Source organism: Neomonachus schauinslandi, chromosome 2 (assembly GCF_002201575.2).
Source record: "Neomonachus schauinslandi chromosome 2, ASM220157v2, whole genome shotgun sequence".
Lineage (NCBI taxonomy): Eukaryota > Metazoa > Chordata > Mammalia > Carnivora > Phocidae > Neomonachus > Neomonachus schauinslandi.
Window position 1 is genome coordinate 182,141,190 of NC_058404.1, and position 26,212 is coordinate 182,167,401.

A 26,212-nucleotide genomic window follows, 5' to 3' on the forward strand; every position below is an offset into this window, starting at 1 on the left:
AGGTGGGAAAACAATGGCAGGTTTGCATCAGTTGTGAAAGATCCAGTAGAAAATGGAAAATTGCTGAAGCATTGCCCTAGAGTTGCCAAGGGGAGACGAGAGAAGGTAGAGTGCTCAGGTGGAAGAATTCACTTTTGGTAGGGGCACAAACAGTGAATCGACAGTAACAGGAGAGAATATATAGTTTATAGCTATAAATGAAGGTGGATGAGCAACCCCAGTGGCCTTATATGGCCTCTGACAAGGAGAGAGGAAAAACTTCCCTACCCCAATCCTAAGATCTCTGGTTAGTTATGACATCATTGGGATAAGATTTTAAATACAACCACAAAGTATGGGAAATAAACTAGCAATGGGAAGGTAAAGGAAAATTACTGACCAATTATACTTAATAGATTGTATAGCAACACAAAAGATTTCTCTTCACTGTCTTCTACAAAAGAAAATAACAGTTTCAAAATTTGAGGATCAAAATGTTCTATATCACAATTGTGGTGGTAGATACATGGGTATGTACATTTGTTAAAATTCATGAAACTGTATAGCTAAAATTTCTGCACTGAATTGTAAATTCAGAAGGTAAAATATACCTCAAATATTTAAATCATCAAGATTTCAAGAAACTCAGGCGCCTGGATGGCTCAGTCGGTTAAGCATCTTGTCTTCAGCTCAGGTCATGATCCTGAGGTCCTGGGATTAAGTCCCACATCGGGCTCCCTGCTCAGCAGAGAGTCTGCTTCTCCCTTTCTCTCTCCCTCTGTCTCTCCCCCTGCTTGTGCTTGCTCTCTCTCTCTCTAATACATAAAATCTAAAAAAAAAAAAAATTAATAAAATAAAATAAAATTTAAAAATGTAAAAAAAGAATTTCAAGAAACTCATTATCTTTTATGGGCACAATTTTATTCATTAAAAAAGATATTATTTATTCCTAATGTACTGCTCATCTCTCATGATCATTAAGCCAACCTCTAAGAGATTACATTAACTTGCCATATATTATACTTTGTAAATGTCTTTTTATTTTTTGGTTTTTCAGGGTAGAAGAGTTTAAAATACTTCCATTGGTGAGACTCAGGGTTGTAACTGTAACCCTTTTATTTGTGTTTTTGGTTGTTTTGTTCTGTCATAATTGAATTTTATTGGTTGTTCTAGGGATTAGCACACAGACATTTGAATTTGTATACAATTCTTCATGTATGTACCAAAAACCTAAAAAATCATGTACTTGTGATTCTTTTCTAAGCAGTTATTCCAGTGACTTTCCAGCTTAAAATCTGGAGGTAAATTTTCCTTAACAGGATATCAAGTATTATTATCTTCAAATGTTGTACGATGTTACACAGTTAAGTCCCACTAATTCACAATTTAGTATCATATATACTACATACTCAAATTTTAATCTGTCACAGCACATTAACAAAGTTACTAGGAAAACTGGACTTCTACAGCTAAAGATGTTATAGAGTGTACAAAACTATGACAGGGAGACCCAAGATCAAGGAGTGGTTTTCCTGAGGAAACAATTTTACCAAAAGCAACAGAAGAACAGAAGTAATTTAAAATGTTCAAGATGTATTAAATGCACGACTGACTTCAAATTGCTATTTAGGATGCTCTGTGTTATGGGATATAAAAACTACCCCATCTATGGAATGTCAGGCTGACACCCAAGACAACCAAAGCCTCCCATACTCAATATCCCACTATTTTCTGGCTATACCAAGCAAATGACTTCACTTCTTAAAAAAAGCATTTACACATAAAAAATGGGATAAGGTGGGATTCTCTCCTTAAAAATGTTTCTAGAGCTACTAAAAAACTTGCATTTACAAAACATTTGATAAAAATATTCCTTTGGATTGTTTAAGAAGGGAGACAGAGACCACTGATAAGACATGGCATACTATATTAATCAGACTGGGCCTCCCTCTCTCTCCTGTGGTATCAGAGGCAAACTATGATTTCTAGTTTCTCTGTTTTCTGTAGGTAAGTCTTCTCTTGTTTCTTTGTTAGCCACTTCAGCCTGTTTTCCCTTTGCACCCCTTTTCCCTTTTATTTGCACTTTTTTAATCTGAAGATTTATCCTTTCCTGCTGCCATTTTTGGATTCATTTCCGCTTCTGCAGAAGCAGGTTTAGTTGACAACCTTGCTGATCCTTCCCTTGGCTCCTCCTTTACTGCCCCCTCAGCGGAGCTGACCTTCCTCTGGGGCATCACGGTGGCGGGGCAGGCGTGGGCTGTGTGCATGCAGCCCCTGGTGTGCCAAAAGCCTTCACAAAGCTGGACTGCCTGGCTGCCGTCACTCCTCCTGCCCCCTAGCTGCTGGAACCCCTGTAACCCATTTCTCTGAAAATATTCCTATACTGGTATCCCAGGAATGCTGGCTTGCTGGGTCTCCTAGTTATAGCCTACAGAAGGAGTTCAATTTCCCTCTATCACCACACACATACGCTATGCAACTAATGTGAGACAGGTAAAACACAGGGTTGGCGGACAGAGGAAATGAAATGGAAATAGGGTCAAGCTAAATTAGAAAGCAACAAATACCATAGTGCAATGCAAGGGATTTCCCTGGCTTAGAGGAATATTGGAAGAAAAACACAAAAATAAACAGGGAAGCTTTATATGGATAAAGTTCCATTTCAGCTAAACCTTAAAATTAATCTTATAAGATACAGTTTAACACGCAAAATGGAACAGGAAGAGAATGAGAGAAATCATAAGTGAAAGGTCTCTCCCGGCATGTGAATATGGATGTGTCCAAAGAGCAATCTGTCAGCAGTTCGGTTTGGGGAGAGTAAAGAGTGCATCAAGAAGCTCCAGAGTAAATGATAATGGCTAGAAGGATAGATTATGACCAGACTATAAAAGGTCTTAAATGCCAAATTAAGAAGTCTAGGCTATATATGGTAGACTACAGTGGTGGTTCTCAAAGAGTGATCAACTCTAATGTCAGTGTTCTGGACACATTTAAAGTAGGTTAAGTCTATTAAATGTATGTTTGACTTATGAGATTTTCAACTTATGATGGATTTATTGGGATATAATCCTCTTGTAAACTGAGAAAAAAGATGTGTACTCCAGAGCACTCTGTTCCTCTTAACCAGGTCTACCCTCAGGCGCAACTAGTTAACCAGAGCCTAACCTACAGGGGTATATCAGAGCCTAACTGACCAGGCTCAATTCAACCCTACCAGGCTCTAGCCTTCCGGTGGGAGAAGAGAAATACCCAACTCCAACTCACTCTAGCCATCCTATCCCACCGAAGGGAAAAGAAAAAACCAAAACTGAGAAACACTTGTGAAGGTCGCAGTCCAGAATCATTGGTTCACTAAAAGACTGGGACCTAATCATGGGTCTACAGAACACCTCCCCTCCCTGTCACACCTTACCACCATATTACTACAGGTCTATTTACAGCCATTTCTTTTATCCCATACACCATGTCTAGCTCTCAAGAAAAAAATGACAAGACATACCAGAAGGCAAAAAACACCATATGAAGAGACAGAACAAGCATCAGAACCAGACATAGTAGGGACTGATCAGATGAGGGATTTAAAACAACCAAGATTAATACGCTGAGGATTCTAGTGGATAAAGTAGACCATATGTAAGGACAGATAAGCAATATAAGCAGAGATGGATATCCTAAGAAAGAACCAGAAAGAGATGCTACGGATCAAGAGCACTGGAACACAAATTAAGAATTCCTTTGATGGGTCTATAAGAAGACTGGGCACAGCTGAGAAAAACTCTCTGCCCCAGAGGACAGATGTATCAATAGAAACCTGGAAAACCAAAAAGCAAAAAGAGGACTGAAAAAAACCAGAACAGAGTATCCAAGGACTGTGAGACAACCCCAAAAGGTGTAACATATGTGTAATAGAGTGCCAGGAGAACAAACAGAGAAAAGGAACAGAAGAAATGCCTGAAACAGGGGCACCTGGGTGGCTCAGTCATTAAGCATCTGCCTTCGGCTCAGGTCATGATCCCAGGGTCCTGGGATCGAGCCCCGCATCAGGCTCCCTGCTTGGCAGGAAGCCTGCTTCTCCCTCTCCCACTCCCCCTGCTTGTATTCCCTCTGTTGCTGTCTCTCTCTCTGTCAAATAAATAAAATCTTTAAAAAAAAAAAAAAAAAAGAAAAGAAAAGAAAGGCCTGAAACAACAAAGACTGAGAAAGTCTAGGGTGGTGAAGATACCCTGTATGATATTATAATGGTGAGTGCATGTCATTACATATTCATCCAAACCCACAGAATGTTCAACACCAAGACCAAACCCTAATGACAACGATGGACTTTGGGTGATTACGACATGTCAGCATAGGTTAGTCCTTGGTAAAAAATGTACCAGTCTGGTAGGTGATGCTAACAATGAGAGAGAATATACCCCGTGTGGGGGGGAAGGAATATATGGGAAATCTCTGTGCCTTCTCAATCCTGTAAACCAAACTGCTTTAAAAAAAATTTTTTTTAAATCTTATGGAATACATACACTTTAGGGTGCAAGAAAAGTAAGAACAATGAAGAAATCAGAGGAGAAGCAGGAAGAAAAAAAAAACCAAGCAAACTCTTTTCAATGCTATCCCCCAAGCCACCATACTCCAGTCAGACGCAATTATTGGCTATTGCATAAATTAGTATCTTATATTCTTGCTTTAATGCTTTTTCCCTCGCCTGACCCTTCCTCTTGGAGTGTCCTATCATCTACACCTGTAAAAACCATGCCTACTTCCAAAGGCCCATCTCAAGGACTCCTACTCCATGCTCTTCTAGATGCTCCTCAAACAAATGTACACTCTCTCTTCTAAGACACAAGAGCACTTAAATGATTCATGTGTATTTCTAGTACATAGTATGCCATGACATGCCTTATATTAGACACACAGAGCCTCTTATACCCTAGTAGATGGTAAGCTTATGGAAGTCTATGCTTGTTTTTCATTCTGCTCCATATTCAGTACAATGCTGTATATATAAATAGGAACTTTAAAACATTAGGTGTGTTTTGTTTTTAAATGAATGCTCAACAATGCCCTTAGGAGCCTAGGCATATTTCCCAAGCCCTTGAAGGAACCAAGGAACCAAGAAAAATGAAAACAAAAAAGGCAGCTAGTTAATTTTAAAAATAGTTTTTAAATTCCACAAAAATTCCTACACTTCCCTAATTAAGACTTCAAAGAAATTTTAGGAACTTAGGAGATATAAAAATAAAGGTCAGTGGGCAAGGATTAGCAATTAAAGTGAGGGGCTCTCAAATATTTTTTATCAAATTTTTGAAACATTTTCAGGATCAAGGCAAAATATCCTTCATCTTAAAAAGGTTCTCTTTATCAACCGAGTTTAATAGCCTTATAGCGTTAGCCCTCCGGGCCTAATAACCCTATAAAAAAGGCCAGTGGGTAGGGGGAATAATAAAAAGCAAGTCATCGACATTTGGTAATACCAGTACTTCGTCAATGCCATGAGCAAAGCCAAGCCAAGCCAGGCCAGACCCAGCAAGGCCAGGATAGAAAGCTTAAAGGAAATACAGGGTGAAAAGTAGTCTTTAGGGTGAAGTAAGATAGATTCTCCAGCCATACGTAAGATAACACTCAAGACACAAGTCAATATGATTCAGACCAAATACAGGGAACAAGCAGGTATAAGGTCCCAGTGAAAGAGCTGACCTCAATGCCTAAAGGTTTGCAACTAAAATTGAAGTCATTAATAGAAACACAGGTCAAGAATGTAACCAAGGGCATTCTTTCAGAGTCCAGGGCTCAAAACTGAACACAAGTTCAAAAAACAACAACTTGGAATTGTGCCTAAATGTGTTCAGGAGTGAACCGGACTTGGGATGGTTGGGTTCTAGCCCAGTCCCCTACACTGTGTGCCCTAAGGAACATAATCAAAGCCACAGTCTCATCTATAAAACAGGGATACCACCTATCTTGCCTATCCCAAAACAACATTACTGAAGATAATGTGAGACACCATAAATGCTTTATGAACCATGATGTTATAGTCAACATACGGTGGGGTTATCTGGAGGATAAGAACAATTTATCTTTTATCTCCCTGATGTAGCATAGCACCTTACCATTTTAAGGCCTCAAGAACAACTTTCTAGAGCAAAATAGTCTTCCGAAGACCATGAGGTTAGTGACTGCAGCACTTACTTCTGGAAGAAATTCTGGCAGGCCAAACACTGGATAGGTTAATAGGACAATTTAGACTATTACATACAATTCTTCAGATATGAATAATTGGGAAAGCCAGGAACTTACAACAAAAAAAGAAAAAAAAAAAAAACCCAGGGGGACCTGGGTGGCTCAGTCAGTTAAGCTCCAACTCTTGACTTCCACTCAGGTCATGATCTCAGGGTTGTGGGATCGAGCCCCACATCAGGCTCGGTGCTCAGTGTGGAGTCTGCTTGAGATTCTCTCTCTCCCTCTGCCCCCCCCCCGACTCATGCTCTCTCTCTAAATAAATAAATTTTAAAAACAAATTCTAGAATCAATGAAAGGGTCAATGAGTTTTATTTTAATATAGAAAATATTGTTAAACTATTTTATTTCTAGAGAATAAAAAGACAAAAAAAAAATCACTTAGCTCTAGGAAAACTAGAATTATGTCAAAGTCTCTGTCATGTTACTAGAAAAGAAGGTGCCCATACATAAAGACTTAGCATGATAAACCGAACTGAAATAGATCCAAGCCTTACTAATAGCACAAACCTTGACACAATACTTGGATCAATTTAATAACAAGTTAGTGAAGTGAGCAAGACACAGACAAAGGTAATTACAATGGAAAGCAGATTGTTGTAAGACAGATAGTGAGTTAATTATATGGCCCCATTTGCCTAGGACAGTCCTCATTTGCACCTGTCGTCCTGGTGTAATTATTAATAGTACCCTCTTTTACTCTCTAAACAGTTTGGATGATGAATTATATGTCACCATATCCATAACAAAAACAATGATAAGGTAGACAGAGTTAATGTTACAGTAAAGGCACAATTTTATTTAATTCATTTGTGAAACAAGAATAAATAGGCTTTGTACACTGAAACTCAGATGTTTTAGAAGACAAGATATGTGAAGTGTGCTAAACTCTCAAAAAAATATATTACATAAATGCCATGCCATGCCGTGATCCTGAAAATGCCTGGGGGAGGAGGGGTGGAGAGGAGCAAGACTGGCTGTACAGTCAGGCTGGAGCTGAAGCAGTACAGACACAGATCCTGATTCACACCCCTGCTGCCCTGCCCCCTTCCAGTGTGTAACAGTACTTAGTATGAAACTCCTGTTAAGGGAAATGAAAAACCAATAGAACAGGAATGGGAAAGGATTTTTTTAACGAAAACATGTAATTGCCAAATATTCTGACTAAAGAAAGTGGAAATCATTTGGAGGAGGGGGGCTAAAAGATTTACTAGTTGAAGCAGGGTTTGTGGTAACATCCTAGAAAGAGACCAAAGGTACTCGGTTGAATGTTTCAAGGCCATAAAATGATTTCAGAAGTTTCTGGCTCTTTACAGACAGATCTCATAGTACAGACCATTCATTCCCAGCTTATAAACTGGTTGTATTTAAGAGTGTGTAGCTGCCATTTGAAACACACCTTTCCACAGAAACTGTTATGATATTTAAGTACCTACCTACTGCAGCACAAAAGCCCACTTAATCCATATGTATTGAACTAGATAGTACCAACGGTGTTTCTCAAATGACATGCAACCAAGGACACAACAAGAAGAGGGTAGCCATTATACTACATCAGAGTCAGAGGGGACAGAAGCAAGACCATCTGGATGGCAAGCCATGGTAGGGTAAGAGAGAGTCTTCTGGTTTCTATAGTGGTTGCTTTGAGGGACAAGAAGACACATGAATAGAAATAGTCTAAGACAGAGGGGTGCCTTCATGGCCGTCAGTTAGGCTGATCTCAGCTCAGGTCTTGATCTCAGGATCACAAGTTCAGACCCCACGTTGGGCTCCAGACTGGGCATGGAGCCAACTTAAAAAAAATTAAAAAATAAATAAATAAATAAAAACAGTAGTCTGGGAGAATTCATTCTTATCAAATATCATAAACAGAAAGATAACAGCAGCTGGTAAGTTAACTGGAAAAGCAAGAGATAGAGAAGAAAACCCAGGAAAGAGGTACTACAATTGTCAAGACAAGACATAAAAAGGGTACTCAACTAAAAATTGCTGAGGCAAGACAGCAAACTTAGAACTCAAGAAATATCCTAAGTACAACTATAAAACAATAAAGACACTTTCTTAAGCTCTGTCTCAATAATTTATATGATGGTTCTTAGCCATCCTAGGTTACAGAGCCGTCTTACTTTCACAAAAGCAAAGAACCCTCACCCCAGCAATATACATGCATACATGCACACCCTGCTTTCCAGTAACAATTAATATATTATTATAACGATTACTGTGTTACACGTTTAGGACTTCCAGTAGAACATATTAAGAAAACTTTAAGGTAGAACTTGGGCAAAGTGAAATCACAAAGCACAGGGGCAGGAAACAGGATCTTTTTCAAGACCATCACCGTAGCCAAATATAAATACTGTGCCTGAAATTATAAAAACTGTTACAAAAGTATATATTGCAAAAAACAACTATAGGACTTATTAAAGGATAATGTGGGCATCAGAATCACCAAAGGACTTGTTAAAATACAGATTCCCGGGCCCCCCTCCCACATTTCTGATTCAGTAGATCTGGGATGGGTCCTGAAAATTTTCATTTCTACAAGTTGCTGCTTTGTCCAGGGAGCATATTTTGATTGATATTTAGAGCAATCTTTTAGAACTATACCAACTCCTTTTCATCCACTTCTCTCCCTTAAGGCCCAAAGATTTGGCTGCACTGACCCACTTTGTCCTCTGGATTTATCACCTTTCCTTCCTCGTTCTAAGTTATATGCAAAGAAGAGTGTCCCAACCTTTTCTACCAAAAGACATAGACAGCCTCCATATTATTTTGAATTGCCCAAACGGCAGTTGAAAAAAAAAGTTTAAAGAGAAGAGGTAAGTGAAACGACAAACAGATATTTGGTGCTTAAAAGATTTTGGTGCTCGGGGCGCCTGGGTGGCTCAGTTGGTTAAGCGACTGCCTTCAGCTCAGGTCATGATCCTGGAGTCCCGGATCGAGTCCCACATCGGGCTCCCTGCTCGGCAGGGGGTCTGCTTCTCCCTCTGACCCTCCCCCTCTCATGTGCTCTCTCTCCCTCATTCTCTCTGTCTCAAATAAATAAATAAAATCTTTAAAAAAAAAAAAAAAAAAGATTTTGGTGCTTTGGAGAATATCAAAAAACTGTTCACATATTCCGAGAGAGGACTTCCTTGTAAACAACAGAAGGGTGTTTCTTCCATAGACTCCTATTTACAGGTGTTTAAAATCACTACTTCTCTTCTAAGATGTCTACATATCAATAAATACACTCCAAATAAAAATTAAAAATAGAATTTGTAGCGACAATGGTCATAGTGACAAATTTATAGAAAGAGTATTTTTGAAACAAAGGAAATAAAGTGTAGATTTTAACCATGTCTTCCTTTATCAAAATGATACCTAAATGTTCTTCATTCATTCCCTGCCTTTATTTCTGCATTAGTATAAATGCGTGAGTTTTGCTTCATTCTTACAGTACCATTTCTTCCAGGTACCAGAGCTAATTTCAATCTTGAAAAGCAGAGTGGTCACCATAAGTATATCAGGAACTGATGTGCTATACAGTTAAGAGACCTGTATAGTGAACAATGAAAATTAAGAATAAATATTAACATTAGCAGTGTCTCTGGAACTTGCCTTTTTTTTTTTTTAAATTTTATTTATTTGACAGAGAGAAAGAGAGAGAGTGCACAGGCAGGGTGAGCAGCAGGCTCCCTAATGAGTAGAGAGCCCGATGCAGGACTTGATCCCAGGACCCCAGGATCATGACCTGAGCTGAAGGCAGACGCTTCACTGAATGAGCCACCCAGGCGCCCCTGGAACTTGCATTTTTAAAAAATTCTCAGTTACCTGTTCTTATAAAAATGGAATGAAGTCTATGTGACTTATAACAGATCTTGCTTTGAAATTCATTAGTGTAGTCATCTCTAATTTCAATTGCCCAGACCCCACAGGGATATACAATCTAATCCACTCTTAAGGGAGAAAATATGAGAACCTCCATTTATATTTAATTTTATCTCAGTTTTCATTTATATTTGTGAACATTTTCAAAAAGCATAACAGTATAATAGAATGTATGCATTAAATATGTCTAGTATAATAGTGTGTGTACATAGATACAGGTATATCTACTATATCTGTACCCTACTTATACATAGCTATTTATTTGTAAATCATACTAGGGAGGGCTTAACAATGGAGATTGATGATACACATTAACATAAGAAAGCAACACACATTAGAAATCAAGAACATGGATTCAGTCTGGACTCAAACCCCACCCACAGCACTCACAAGCTGGTGACCAGGTACAGACTGTTTCACCTCCCTAAGCCTGTTTCCCCATCTGCAAATAAGATGGAGAGTATACTCTTAGCCCATAGGGTTTCTATGAGAAGTCCATACCATAGTCCATGCAAAGTGCTTATTATAGTGTGAAACGAATGGTAAACACTCAATAAATGTTTTATATTATTTTAGTATATAAATCCATAAATGTAAGTTTGATAATTCCTACAATAACAAAACTGAAAGAATCCATCATTTCCCAATTTTGGCCATTTAACCCTTTTATTCGATTAAATACCTATTAACAATTTCTGCTACTCTGATTATATGCTTATTGCTATTATTTTCCACAAAGAATTAAAGTCTGTTTTTACGATAACATGTTAACTATGAAACTATAAAAATTCCAGTATTCAGGAAAATGCCTCAATAATTATAACTTAACAGACAGCAAGGACTCTTTAGCACCTAATCTCTCTTCACCTTACCTTTGCTCTGCTTGTCCTTTCAGGTGAATGCCAAGTGATCCTTTGGTCAAATAAGTTGGACTGGTCCATTTGTGCATATAATTACACATAATTACTAGCAGCAAGATACTACTTAATAGATAATTTTAATCATACATATCAATGCTTTAAAATTCTAAACATATTCTATTACTAAAATCAACATGAAAAGTCTTATTGTGAAGCCTTCTGAAGGAAGTTGTGTAACTTTATTTTTATACTTTATAATTCCATGGCTTGAGAATTTCCCATCAAATATCTGTAGTTAGCAGAGTATAGAAACAAACTGTGCTAATCAGCCTCTAAAATGGCCCCCAATGACCCCAACATCCTCACATCCATACCTTGTCTAACAGCCTCCCCTTGAGTATCAGCTGGACCTAGTGACTCCCTTCTAACAAACAGAATTTAGCCAAAGAGTAAAGGGATTCCAATTCCAAGATTAGCTTACAATCTTGTTGCCCTTCTCTTGCTCTCTCTCTCTCAGAGCTCCCTCCCACTCTCTCTGAGGGAAGCCCACTGCCACATTACGAGCTGCCCTATGGAGAGAGCCACGTGGCAGTTAACTGTTAACTCCAACCAAGAACCAGTGAAGAACTGTGGAGCCAAGAGCCACATGAGTAGGCCCCGAAGTAGATCCACCATGCATCAGGCCTTAAGAGGACACAACACCAGCTGACATTTTAAGAGCAGCTTAATGAAAGACCCACAGCCAGAAGACCCTGATAAGCTACCCCTAGATTTCGGACCCAAAGAAACTGTGAGATGATAAACGTACATTGTTGTAAGCCACCAAATTTGGGGAGTGGGTAGGAGGAATTTGTTACATAGCAAAAGATATTACGTAAGTGAAAATTTTAACTTAAAATTTTCAGTAAAAATATACATGCATTTATTCCTTTGGAAACAGTACTCCACGTAATTCAAAACTTACTGATCCTATTTTAAAATGTATTTTCTAGTAGGTTTTTCTAACCCTACTTTTGCCTACTTTCATAGTGACTCTCCTTGTTTCAGACACACATACATCTGTGCTGTTAACTAAGTTTTCTAAGAAGTATAGAGACATATGATGACAGAGGTGCTTTTCAGGCAGAATAGCTAAATGTAAGAAAAACTGAAATACCAGGTACAAGTTTTTTTTATATAAACTGGTTTTAAAGTTAATTATAAAAATCAAACAACTGATAAGAACATAAATTCTAAAATTATTTATTCCAAATGACATCAGTAAAAGGTAAGCATGGATATAAAAAGGAAGAAAAATTAGGGGAAAAAAGGATTTAAAAAAAAATTTTTTAAAAAAGAGGAAAAGTAAAACCAAAGTTCATGCACACTGGAAACTATAATAAAGGTTTCAGTCACAAAGCAGGCAATAACAATGTGAATTCTCACTGCTTCCTAAACTGTGTTCAAGGCAACAAAACCATTCATTTCTCTTATTTAAAAAAAGTATTTCTTAATCAAATACCTACACTTTCCAAAACATCTTCAATATTGGCAGAATAGACAAACTTGACTGTAATCAAAAACTCAATCTAAACAGGTCACAGATTGAGCATACAATGACACCTAATCTTTTTGATCTTGGGCCAGAAGACAATGACCTGGAGAGCAAAAGCTTTTCATCCTGTTCCTAATCTACAACACTCATGTCCTCTATTTTCAATTTGAGAACAGCTCAAAAAACTGCCACATACTTACTCTCTTACTTGTCTAAGTATTGCATATAGTATACACTTTAAATGTTACCTTCCCAATGAGGCCTGCCGAGAGAACCCTATTTAAAATTACAGCTACCCATCATCTACCTGTCCTCATCCCCCTTTTTCCTGCTTATTTCGTTTTTTGTTTAGTCTGCCTTTTCACAAGCATCCAACAAAATGTCCACTTAAGGGCTGGAAGATTTATGTGCGATTCTGTCTGTTTTGTGAGAAAGCATTTACTCATACGACCAAAAACAAAAAACAAAAGCAAAAGCACTGAAGAGAAAAAAAATTAAGTTTTCAAGTAGCATTTTCAAATGCTAAATATTTTTCTAAATTTTAAAAAAGTTAACATTTTAAACCAAAACCACAAGAAATTAAGTATTTTATTTTTTTGACTAAGGTTTCCTATTAAACTCATTAAGTTTCCTAATGATGACTGCTAGTCATACTAATATTACCATTTATTTCTTTAGAAAAGAGACACTTCAACAAGAAATATAAATCAAGATGTAGCTATGCTGATCAGGAGGCCCCGAAACAGTCCAAGAACCACGGAACTAACAACTCATTCCTTAAAGTCTATGACACACACCACTCTCTAGATCAGTGCTTCCAATACAAGTTAATTAATCTACACATGTGATGTTAAGTTTTCAAGAAGTTACATTAAAAAGTGAAAAGAAACACATGGTGTTAGTTTTTTTTTTTTTTAAAGATTTTATTTATTTATTTGACAGAGACAGAGACAGCGAGAGCAGGAACACAAGCAGGGGGAGTGGGAGAGGAAGAAGCAGGCTTCCTGCTGAGCCGGGAGCCCGATGTGGGACTCGATCCCAGGACCCTGGGATCATGACCTGAGCCGAAGGCAGTCACTTAACCAACTGAGCCACCCAGGCGCCCCACATGGTGTTAGTTTTATATTACATTTTATGTAATCCGATATGCCCATAATATTATCATTTCCAACAGGTAATATTTTAAAGTTTATGTTTTACATTATTTTTCTCATATTCAAAATTTGAAGTGCATTTTACACTTATAACACATCTCAATTTTAAGTGCCCAACAGCCAAATGCAGCTAGTAGCTACCATACTGGACTGTGGATTTCTAGGTTCTGTAAGGTGCTAACAAAATGTAGACGCATACCTTATTTGCTTTTGAATATTAATATTAGAAGAAACACCAAGAGAAGAATAACATCTGCTTCTAAACATTAAAGCTCACCTATCATACAGAGTTTTAAGGTCTTTTAAGATAAGCTTTACATTTTAACATAAAGTTTTTAGTTCTAACCTTTATTACAAAGTGTTTGGAATTCCACTGAAATTTAAAAGATTCAAGATGAATTCCACTGAAGTATAAATTATATAGCCATGCATGCTTACTTTGTTTGGCACAGTGATAAATGATAACACTTCACACATTTGAGCATTTAATATCTGAGGATGAGGTTAAAAAGATTAAAATAACTTGTAATTCGGGCATCTGGGTGGCTCAGTTGGTTGAGCGACTGCCTTCGGCTCAGGTCATGATCCTGGAGTCCCGGGATCGAGTCCCGCATGGGGCTCCCTGCTCAGCAGGGAGTCTGCTTCTCTCTCTGACCCTCCTCCCTCTCATGCTCTCTGTCTCTCATTCTCTCTCTCTCAAATAAATAAATAAAATCTTAAAAAAAAAATAAAAATAAAAATAAAAAATAAAATAAAATAACTTGTAATTCGAGAAAATATGCAATCAGATACATTTAAATAGGCTGTCAAATACCTGCATAAGCTTAGTTAATCCCTTTCTGTCTATATATTATATGCAAGTTTAACAGATCTTTCCTTGGAGGGTATTTTTAATGATTGAAAAATGTGAATTTTTGCTATTCTTTTCAGATTTAAATGTTTCTGTAATTGTGATATAATAAGAAATATATTTGGTCTTTGTCCTTGGTTCCTGGCACAGAGCTCTTAAAACTCTTGGAATTTCCTGGGCGCCTGGGTGGCTCAGTTGGTTAAGCGACTGCCTTCGGCTCAGGTCATGATCCTGGAGTCCCTGGATCGAGTCCCGCATCGGGCTCCCTGCTCGGCAGGGAGCCTGCTTCTGCCTCTGACCCTCCCCCCTCTCATGTGCCCTCTCTCTCATTCTCTCTGTCTCAAATAAATAAATAAAATCTTAAAAAAAAAAAAAAATCTTGGAATTTCCTGAGTGATATGAGTGTATTTTGCCCCTTTTGATAACACCTGAATTCATGCTGAGAGAGGACTTAGAATGGGGCCTCTAGATCACTTGGAATGGGGCTGGTTAGCAGAAAGACCAGGCGATTAGAGGGATGGGACTTTCAGTCCTGACCACTGAGGAAACTGAGCTCTATAAAAACAAAGAAATCTGTTCCATGCCTTTCTCTTAGCTTCTGGAGTCACCAGCAATCCTTGTCATTCCTTGACTTATGGCTCCATAACTCCAATCTCTGCCTCCACTGTCATAGGGTCATCTTTTCCCCAGTGTCTGTGTCACCATGTGGTGCACTCCTCTCTTATACAGACACCAGTCATATTGGACTAAGGGCCCACACTACTCCAGTATATCCCTGTCATAACTAAGTATATCTGAAATTACCCTACTTCCAAATAAGGTCACATTCTGAGGTACTGGAAGTTAAGACTTCAAAATATGTTTTTTTGTGGGGGACACATTTCAACCCGTAACTTGGGCCTTTACAAAAAAAAGTCTGCCAACACCTGATTTGGAAGAATTAAAACTAAGGAGAAGTAGGTCCAGAAGGGCCACTGAACAGTGAGGGGTTTCAAAGAGGAGAGCTAGGATTCTGTTTTAGACAAACTAACTTCAAAGCAAAAGAGCGAGCCCTCAAAAGATGTCAGGCAGAAAGCAATACATGTAGGTCAGGAATCGACATTGGCTTAGAGATGAGGAATCAAGTGTAGCCTATAAAAGGATAAGCATTAGCAAGGTAAATGTGTTACAGAGCAAGTCAAGAATTAATCTTTAGAGAATGTTACTATTAGGTAACAATGTGATTAGAGAATGTCACTGTTATATAACATTAGATGATAATGCAGAAAAAATGTAATTTAGTATCATATAAACTAAAAGGAAGCATCTCAATCATGACAAATATAAGAAAGAGATTGAAGAGGCCTGAAAAACAACCAGGGGACTTGGCTAGAGTAAGACTCCAACCAAATAAAGAAAACAACTTCTATGGAGAAACTAAGAGGGCCGCCAGAGTGATGCCAGGAGGAAGATGATAATGCTTAAGAAAGAAAACATGATTTATTTGTACAGTGGGTACAGTAGATCATTACATCAGTGACCCCCAATAAACCACATCTCCTGGCATTCATGCCCTTGTATAATCCTCTCCCACACAGACTGTGAGCTTAGCCAAATAACTTGCTTTAAGCCAATTTGATATTAACAGGCACCGGCAAGGCAAGCAGAGGCATGATAAGCACTTTCACACGGGAACTTGTTTTCTTGGAACACTGTCCCCTGAAAGCCAGCTGCCATGCTGTAAGGAAGCCTGAGCTAGATTCTGAATGATTAGAGACCGTGTGGAGAGAGACTGCGAAGGCTAAGAGGTCATCATTTCAGCCCCAGCAGAGCTCCCAGCTGAATGCAACCACAGTGACCTTAGCCCATACCAAAGGGAACAGAAAACGTACCCAGCTGAGCCCAGTCAACCCAGAGGATCAGGAGAAATGATAAACTGTTGTCCTAAGCCACTAAGCTTTGTGGTGGTTTGTAAAGCAGCAATAGATAAAAACTGACATAGTCAGAAAAGGATGTATGTTTGAGAAATGCAAGAACATGAGACTGAGCATTCTTATAAAACTGGGAAGACTTGTATATGTGCATGAGGAAAAAACAAAAAAGGTGTAAATACAAAGGGAAAATTAGAATGCAAAGAGAAAAACTAAAGATACTGAAGATGAAGCTGAGTCACATGATGAATAATGGGAAAATTTAAGAGAATAATAGGGAAAGCTTTCCACCTACTTCATCGCTTTCATCTACTTCAATTCCACCATCTTTGTCATCATCCATTTGTTTATGTATTGTTTGAAGAGCTTCCAGACTGTATCTATCTTCTTCTGTGAAGCATGGTGGGCTCAGTGATAGGCAGGGATCTGAAAGAGAATAAAGGGCAATCACTAACTCACAATACCAAAACATAGACTATATAGTTAAGAGAATATACTTTAAAAGAAAAACAACATATTAAATTTCAGACTAAGTCATACCAACAAGTTTTTACAAGTCTAGTAGAGTCATCGAAAGTATAATACATGAACACAACTCACTAAAAATAAATAATTCAATTTAATGGATATTAAGCAACTACCACCAGTACTGACTTCAGGTTGTCTATATTCTTCCACATCTTGAACCACTTTCTTCTTATCCAACCATTATATTTACTAATTATTTCCCCCTAAAACATAGAAACCCTTCCTTAAAAAAAAAAGAAAAAAAAAAAAAAAACCTAGAAATCACAGAATACAAGGTGCTATTTCTAAAGAATCCAGTTTAATTAAAATGTGAATCCAAGAAAATATAGCAGAGAATACAAGAAAAGGATATATAGAAGAGTCACATACTTAGAAACTTTTTTTTCACTTTTCTATTTAAGAATCAGAGTTCACCCATATGAATACCTTTTAAAATACATCACTTCCTAAATTTAACAAGGAAAAACTGGGGGGAAAAAAGACTGAATTTTTAAAAATCTTATTCCTCATGTTTTCTTTAATATATATGTATTGGTTAAACCTCTTCCTATGGAAAATGGGAATCTAACAATCTAACAATTTAGAGACAATTTAAGGCTTTTCAAAGTTTAAAATCGATAAGTAAAAGTTACTTGTTGACTCAAATAATAAACAGCCCATACACTAAAATGAAAACCTACTGCCAAAACTTCATTCACGCCCAATCTGGCTGACTGGCAGATTGACAAAGTCCAAGGACTTACTTCTACTATTTTGCCAGGTCACTAAAATACCCTTTTAAAATATCATCAGATCCACATATATTTCTAGGATTAGAAATGGCCTAAAAATTTAAAGTGGTTACTAGCATAATAGAAGGGTTAGCCACAGTTTGGTCTTCCCAACTATCGTTAAAAATCTAGTTTATCATTCTGGCCTTTTATAAATTAACTGTCTGATTTTGTACAAATCACGTGTCTTTGAGTCTTAGTTACCACACCTGTAAAATAAAGTAGTCTAGATGTTTACTAAGATCTACTGCAGCTATAATGGCCTAAGAAATAATCTGATTCTGTGCTTAGGGAAAAAAAATTGCAAGAAGCCACTACTAGAAACCAATTAATAATATTTTTTTGGTAAAAGAATAATGCAAATCTGTATTACATCCACGTTCCAGTTGTAACTCATTTGGAGGAGTTAACATTTTTAATAGTTTTAATTCAAAATCTAATTTTAATTTCTTTTTTTTTTTTTTTTTTTTAAAATTTTTTTTTTTTAAGATTTTATTTATTTATTTGAGAGAGAGAGAATGAGAGACAGAGAGCATGAGAGGGAGGAGGGTCAGAGGGAGAAGCAGACTCCCCGCTGAGCAGGGAGCCCGATGCGGGACTCGATCCTGGGACTCCAGGATCATGACCTGAGCCGAAGGCAGTCGCTTAACCAACTGAGCCACCCAGGCGCCCCTAATTTTAATTTCTTTAGTCTTGGAAGAGAAGCAAACAGAAAAGGAAACTTTAAAAAAGGGAACTGAAATCCTAAGGTATGTGACGTGTGTGTATGTGTGTGTGCGTGTATGTGTGTGTGCGCGCGCGTGTGTGTGTGTGTGTATTTAAAACTCTGATCAAGGTTTGCTAAAATCTAAGAACTTGCAGGCACAATGGTCAATTATGATCCCTACTTCACAAAACAACCAGAACCCTGATATGCCTACAAGTTCAAACTCATTTGTACTTATTTTGAATGGATGTGAAGTAAAAGATAAGCAACCAGATATCCTACCATATGGAATAAAGAGGATCTGAATACAATGTGTTATTGCCTCCAGCAGACCTATTTTTTTTTACATATTTTATTTTGCTAATAAATATATGAAGTGACAGTGTTACTGCAACGAGTATACAAGGGTTAGTTAGCATCATTCACTGATTAAATAGGCTTTGTTGTCAACCCTGTCAAATTCTAAAAGTGAATGATGAGGACTCTAAAAACCTTATAAAGCTTTAAAAGAAAATTAGGAGGAACATATGATCTGAAAAAAATTCACGTAAAAATAAAATTGGTATTTTTTTACTTAAATTAACTTATTTAATAAAACACTACCTTTCAAGGTCTGTTTTAGGATGTAACTTCTCCAGGAAGTGTTTCTGTATTATATCTGTACTATCTTCTAGGGATTAGTTCCTTCCCTGAACACTATTCCATCCATTCGACAAATGTCTATTAACTACCTACCATGTGTCAGGCACTGGAAATACCATAGTGAAAAAAGAAGTAAAAATTCCTCATGAGGGGCGCCTGGGTGGCTCAGTCGTTAAGCATCTGCCTTTGGCTCACGTCATGATCCCAGGGTCGTGCGATGGAGCCCCACATCAGGCTCCCTGCTCCATGGGAAGCCTTGCTTTTCCCTCTCCCACTCCCCCTGCTTGTGTTCCCTCTCTCGCTGTGTCTCTCTCTGTCAAATAAATAAATAAAATCTTTAAAAAAAAAATTCCTCATGAAACTTGCCGCATAGTGGGGAAGGTGAGTATAACAAGATAAAAAAGTAAAAGGCAGAGCATGGTAGTGGTTAAGTATTAAGGAAAAGAATAAAGAACAGATATGAAATGGCAAGGAATTTGAAATTTGATTATATTTTATTCTCAAATCATTCAACCTAAGTCCTCATTTGATGTTGTACTTTATTAATCTCTAACTGCTTCATGGGTCATTTTGCCCACACAACTGAGCTTATGAACAAGGCAGAAACCATGTTCTATTTCTCACAATCATAATACCCAGGACTTAGCTAGGCAATTTTGTGTCTCTGATAAATTCTGTTACTTCATATACTAACTAAATCATAAACTTCTAGGCTTCCACACTGTGCAAACCAGTGACAGGCATGAGGAATTAAAGGCCTAATACGAGTATCCTGTACTCAAAGAAAGCTCACAGCCTAGTGAGAAGGGAAGCATGTGGACTACTACATTAGCTTAGGGACCACTGAAAACACTACTTGTAGGGTACAACGAGAGCATGGAGGAAGGGCACCAATACAGACTGGGAAAGAAAAGTCAGATGTTTTCTAGAGGTAACCTTGGGAAGTTTTAAATGACCTATAGTTGATGACTACAGGGAAGGAGAGAACTGCATGCCTGGAAAAAGAAACATCATATGTTCAGTGGCATGAAAAGAAAACGAACATTCAAAGAAATGCCACTAGTTAATATGTCTGGAATACAGAGAATATACGGGAAAAAAAGAGATCAGGTTAAGAGACTGGAAAGAAGAGGCCAGATCTCTAAGAGTCGTTTTCCAAACGAAGCAATTTAGATTTTTATCCTGAAAACCATGAGAAGCGCACAGGGGATTCTCAAGGAGAAGCCTAACACAATCAGATTCATTACAGAAAGATCATTCTGGTGACAGTGGAAAATAGAATGGAGGTAAGGCTGGGAGGCACAGCTGTCAGGAAGTGCTACTGTAATCCTAGCAGCCTGCAATACTCCATGCATCCAAGGAATGGAGGAGGGAAATGATGAACATTGCTCTAGGCTTTGGTGTTTTGCCAAGCTAGAGCAGCAGAAGGAAAGACAGGAGTTGAGGATATAGCAAGAGTGATCCATTTCCCCACATAAAATTTTATCTCCTTTCGGCACAGTGACTTAAGGACTAGAAATCTAACTTATAGCTGAGAATTCTGAACCCCACTACCTGTTCTAAAGTCTTTTTCATTTCTTTCTCAATTGTTTCCCTTCGAGGTTAATTCAGCACAAATGATCATTTTAACTCAAATTAGCTGACTTAAATTTCTTTTCAAATACACAAACTGTTACAAAAGATCTGTGCATATAATGAATCTGGTATAAGGGTTTCAAAGGCAACTGCTAAAATGCCAAAATGGTTCTCCTTTGCCAACATCTCCTTGACATCTACGTTAGCTATATCCAAAATGCACCAGCGCGTATCATGTATTCCATAGCCAGAAACATGTTTCTTAGATATCGAAACAGAATTCATTTGTTCAATTAAACATGATATGGAGTGCCTGTAATGTGTCAGACCCTGTTCTTGGTGCTGGACATCCACATAACAATTAAGACAAACTTCCTCTGCTCGGTGCCCTCACTTTGTATTAAATGCAGCATGATGTGATAAATCTTTTTAGCATTATACCCTGAGCATTCCTTTCTTTTCTCTGAATCAAGAAGAGCACTTTCTACTGAGGAAAAAGAAATCAGCTGAAACAGAATAAAACTTAACCGAAGTCAGCAAACAACACCACTGTTAAATTCCAACTTGTTCTCCTCTACTCAAAGCCAAACAAATGCTCGGTTTGATTCTGCAGAAATAAAGCTGAATGAATTAAAATGACTTCACCCAGGGAAGCCTGTGTGGCTCAGTCAGTTAAGTGTCCGACTCTTGATGTCGGCTCAGGTCATGATCTCAGGGTCATGAAATCAAGCCCCACGATGGGCTGTGCTCCACGTGGAGTCTGCTTGAGATTCTCTCTCCCTCTGCACCTCCCCACTCTCTAAAATAAATAAAATCTTAAAAAAAAAATTTTAAATAATTTCACCTAATAAGAAACACCTATTACAGGTGGCGCCTGGGTGGCTCAGTCGTTAAGCGTCTGCCTTCGGCTCGGGTCATGATCCCAGGGTCCTGGGATCGAGCCCCGCATCGGGCTCCCTGCTCAGAGGGAAGCCTGCTTCTCCCTCTCCCACTCCCCCTGCTTGTGTTCCCTCTCTCGCTGTGTCTCTCTCTGTCAAATAAATAAAAACAAAATCTTAAAAAAAAAGAAACACCTATTACATTCTAGAAACCAATGGTATTTTCTGTACATAACTTAATCCTTACAACCCGGTGTGAGACACATATTTTCTCCATTTTTCAGATGAGGAAAGGAGGTTCATGAGTAACATGCTCAAGATCACATCCCCAGAAATGGCAGAGCTAGGATTCAAATGAAGTCTTCAGGACTCCAATCCATGCTCCAATGTCAATATAATGAACGTAAATAGGCCAGTGTCCCCAACATCAGAGGAGAATAAAGTACTGCTACCACAGATACTGCCAAGACCTGAGGAGCTGAGAACACCAAGAAGCATAAATGTGTCCCACAGAAGGGGATCACTAGACAGTCCATGAATGATACTGAGAATCTAGAATATAAACCTACACTTCCTACATTACCTTTCTTTTTCATAACATCTTCACCTCAATTCACACTCCCCGTGAACAAACCTTAGTAGTAAGTTTATTACCACAGTGACTGATATATTTGTTGAATGATTTAAATATACATAAATATTAGAAGCCAAATAAATGAACTTCTGAATACAAGTTATTTATCTAGCAAATATATAGATGCCAGACTCTAGGTTAGAAGCCAGGTATACAAAAAAGTAAAACAAGTAAATAAAGTTAAATATGACAAGTGCGATGACAGACATATAATAAATATATAATGGTGGCAAAACTAAGGGAGTAGGCCTGTCTACATGAATAGCAAGAAAAAATTCAAGGAGAAGTGCTCTTCACATTTCTTCTTAAAAGATGAGCAAGTGTTCTCTAAGAAGACAGGCATACGCAGGGACATAATCTCCTAATAGTTATTATACTAACAAAATAATGATGACAATAACTACTAATTATAGAGTGTCTATTATATCCAACTATATCTATATTATATATTATACATTTTGCTTTCCTAGAAAGTAGGCACTATTATTCTCATTTAATTGGATAACTAAAAGACTGGCAATATCAGTGAGGGCCAGATTATGGAGGACTTATTCTAAAGTGAGCATAAAGGAGAAAAATCTTAATAAATATTAAATTACTCACTGAAAGCTCCTACTTATAGTTTCCTTGGCCTGCAAAGCTCTTTCTCCCAAATCCGTCCACAGCTGGGTAACTCCCTTCATTCAAACTCAAATGTTCCTCCTCAAAGGCCATCTTACTTCCCTATCTAAAACAGCTTCACTTTGACTCCGTGTGCTGTATTGTTCTTCATAGCACTGTATCACAGTGCACTATGTTATGTATTCACGTATATCCTTACTGCCCAATTCCCCCACTGTAATGCAATCATGAGATTACAGGCTTTTGTTTTGATCAATGAGCTTTCCTGAGTGCCTAGAACAGTGTCTGGCTCACAGCAAGTGCTCAAAAAACGTTTACTGAATCACTAACCTAATTGGTTTTTCAATACAAATGTTTGAAAGAGAAAAACTTTTCAAGAAATTACATGGCTGATGAGAAAACTAAGATGTAGAAAATGACAACAAAACTTCTTACCTCTTTATGACACTAATATTAAATCGACCTAATTAGTAGAAATCTATTAACATTACTTCTCCAGTTAAAACCATTCAGTGGCCCCCTAAAACCAAAAGTCTATTTATTCATTGTCAAATATTACTGTTTAAATATTTATTGAACAAAATATAGAACATATTATGCAAAAATAATCGAGGGAAACTTTAAAATAGATCTTCCTTGAGGCTTTTACACTCATGATAAAGATGAAACTTCATGGGGGAAAAGACTAAGCCAGTTTTATTACTATATATTATTACTTATATATATATTATATGTATATTACTATGATACATAATGACACCTAATAAATAATGATGCCTGAATTTTACATGCAACCCATTACATTTTTGGTGGCATTAGGAAAGAGAAATTGGATTTTAATAAGTGGGGTTAGAAAAAAGAAAAAAGCAAGAACTCAAACAGGAACTAAGAGAGCTCTGGGACCGACAAAGCCTCGTTTGGCTAACTGAATGGTTCTCCATGAGGGTGCCACTCAGTGCTCTGCCCGTCTCCCTCACACTCACCTCTCTCCACACTGCTGCTATGAACATGCAGGGGAGGGGTGTGGAGCCCAAGAACGTTAAGCAACTAGAATGCTCGGGCCAGTCCCACACAGCAGAGAACAGCCTCGTCCTCGGCTGTGCCAACAGTCCCCCAAAGAGAGGAAGAAAACACTAGCAACTGCTGGATGGAGGAGCAGCGGGGTATGAATCTGGAAAGACAGCCTGGAGCTGTCCTCCACTGAAGGACAACGAATCTCTGAAAGAAGCAACTGATGATTTTTAAGTAGGACTGTGACATAATGACAAATGTAACAGAGAGAAATCACAACTTATATTTTGTGTAGTGCTTTCAAGGTCAAAATATGCTTTCCCATATAGTCGGTTTTATTTTAATCTGGAGAAGAAACTGTAGCTTTAGTTTACATGCTTGTTACCAATGAATGTCTGTTCCAACAGTCCAGGCAGGAAGTAACAGAATATAAGCCACAATCATGGCAGTGAAGATAGAAGACAGAAGAAAGACTAAAGTGACAACTGAGCGCAGTCAAAGAAAGGAGACAAATATGATTGACATTTCAGACCTACAAGTCTAGGTTAAAAAAAAATAAGGCTGAGCCCGACCAAACACAGTTACAAAATGTGTTAAATGGGATTCCATTCAGCCTTCCATATTTAAGAGGAATAAGTATTTATGCCATATTGTGTATTTTGTCCTCCCATTCAATCGATACATATAGGGAATATGGTTTGGAAACCTCAGAAAACAAGAGCTTCAGAAATAACTGAAGCTGAAAAAGTAAATCCAGTCTTTAGAAATAGTTTCCCTCCCATAATACCCTTAAGGTCAGCAAATTTCATGCAGAAAAGAACTAAGAAAGGGAGCCAGCCGACTCTTAATCACAAACCAATGACTCTAGCCCATTAACAATGTGCAACATCATATACTGCCAAGAACTTGGCTTACCTTACGGGCAACTATTTATGCATCTCGTGATTAGGATTTTCTTAATTACCACCACTGAGAGAAATTCTTTAAATAAATATTGTTTGTATTTAGTACTTCCATTAACAGTTCAAACATTTATCAAATTAAATACTCCAATCTAAATATTTTGAGATTAAATGTTCTCTAAAATCTTCAGAGATAATTCCTTGGTATCATTTTTCAATAAACTAAAGATACGATTCAAACTCAAAATAAAATTCTCTCTTCTGATATCCTCTTTAGGGTGAGACTGTCTTATGTCCCTTACATTTCCAGTGTCTAGCCTACCACCAATACCTAGCATATAGCAGGATTAATGGATGTTTCTCAAAAAATCTAATAAATAAATAATAAAGGCCAGTGCATACTTTTTTAGAGAGAAGTTAGTTTCAACCCATTATCTATTATATTATTTGGTATATAGTAGATATTCAAAATATGCTAGCATTTATTAAGAGCATATTACATGCCAGAACAACAAATGAGAAAGAAAAAGCTGTAACTGATATACAAAATGCTATATACCAGAATGCTATAAAAATGCAGGTGGAAGACTCCAGAATCTCTAATATTTACTTGTACAATTAAAGTTCACCAGTTAAAGGAAACAAACCTTACCAATAGAGGGCTGAGAAACCACTGCAGATGCACCTAATTATGCCGTAAGTGTTACAATAAACAGGAAATAAAGGGCCTTTACTTTAAACCCCTCCTGACTGATGACTGCCTCTTGGAGCTCTGAATCTCTTTAATCACTGACTTTGTATAAAAAAGTACCTATTAAAATTAGTCTCTACCCTTATAAAAAGAAAGAAGTTTCCCCTGATTGTTAGCTAAAAATTTCCTTTAAAAAAAGGTGCCTAGTTCAAATATACCTTCCAAATGTTTTAAATAGACCATCCGATACAAACTCACTCACTGAGGTCCCTTTGCACTTTCCAGGAACATTTTTCAGTTTACCATCTTCTGATTACTTCACTTCCACTTATTCCCCCACCCACAAAAAGCATCTTGTCCTTGCCACCTCAGTTCCTGCTCATCTCAAAGAGCCTCTTTAAAGGTAGAAGACAAAAGAGAATGCCTCTGCCTTAAAACTATCTTAATACGAAATTCACTTACCAACACATCCCTCATCCAGAAAGTATCTACATTTATATTCATGGTTAACCAATATGTTCCTTCAATGTATTTAAATACATGAGGGGTATTTACGCAGCTGTATTTCTCTCTGCATTCATTGATAGCTGCCTCTTTCCATTGTGCTTTATAAGTTCCTAGAAAGCAGTAATATATCAGTTTATAACATTAGCTACATCTATCATATGTGGGAAAATGCTGAGTAGGCACAAAAAAAGAAAAAAAGTAAACAAGTGCATTGATTTATTCCCAGGATACCACAAACACTAGCATTTCAATTAGCAGCATTATGTGCACAGAATAGTGCAATAATTGTGTTGTTTGGAGGGAATATGGTAACTCAACGTGACAACCAGAACACTGTGAATGTACCTAATGACACT

At 37.6% G+C, this 26,212-nt stretch overlaps 1 protein-coding gene across 1 annotated transcript in view; it reads right to left on the reverse strand.

The window, feature by feature from the left end:
- STIM2 (stromal interaction molecule 2) overlaps positions 1-26,212 on the reverse strand; it is a 147,147-nt gene that overhangs the window by 67,113 nt on the left and 53,822 nt on the right. Inside the window, 1 exon segment of the mRNA XM_021679453.2 lies at positions 16,687-16,817. Coding sequence (XP_021535128.1) covers positions 16,687-16,817 — 131 coding nt within the window.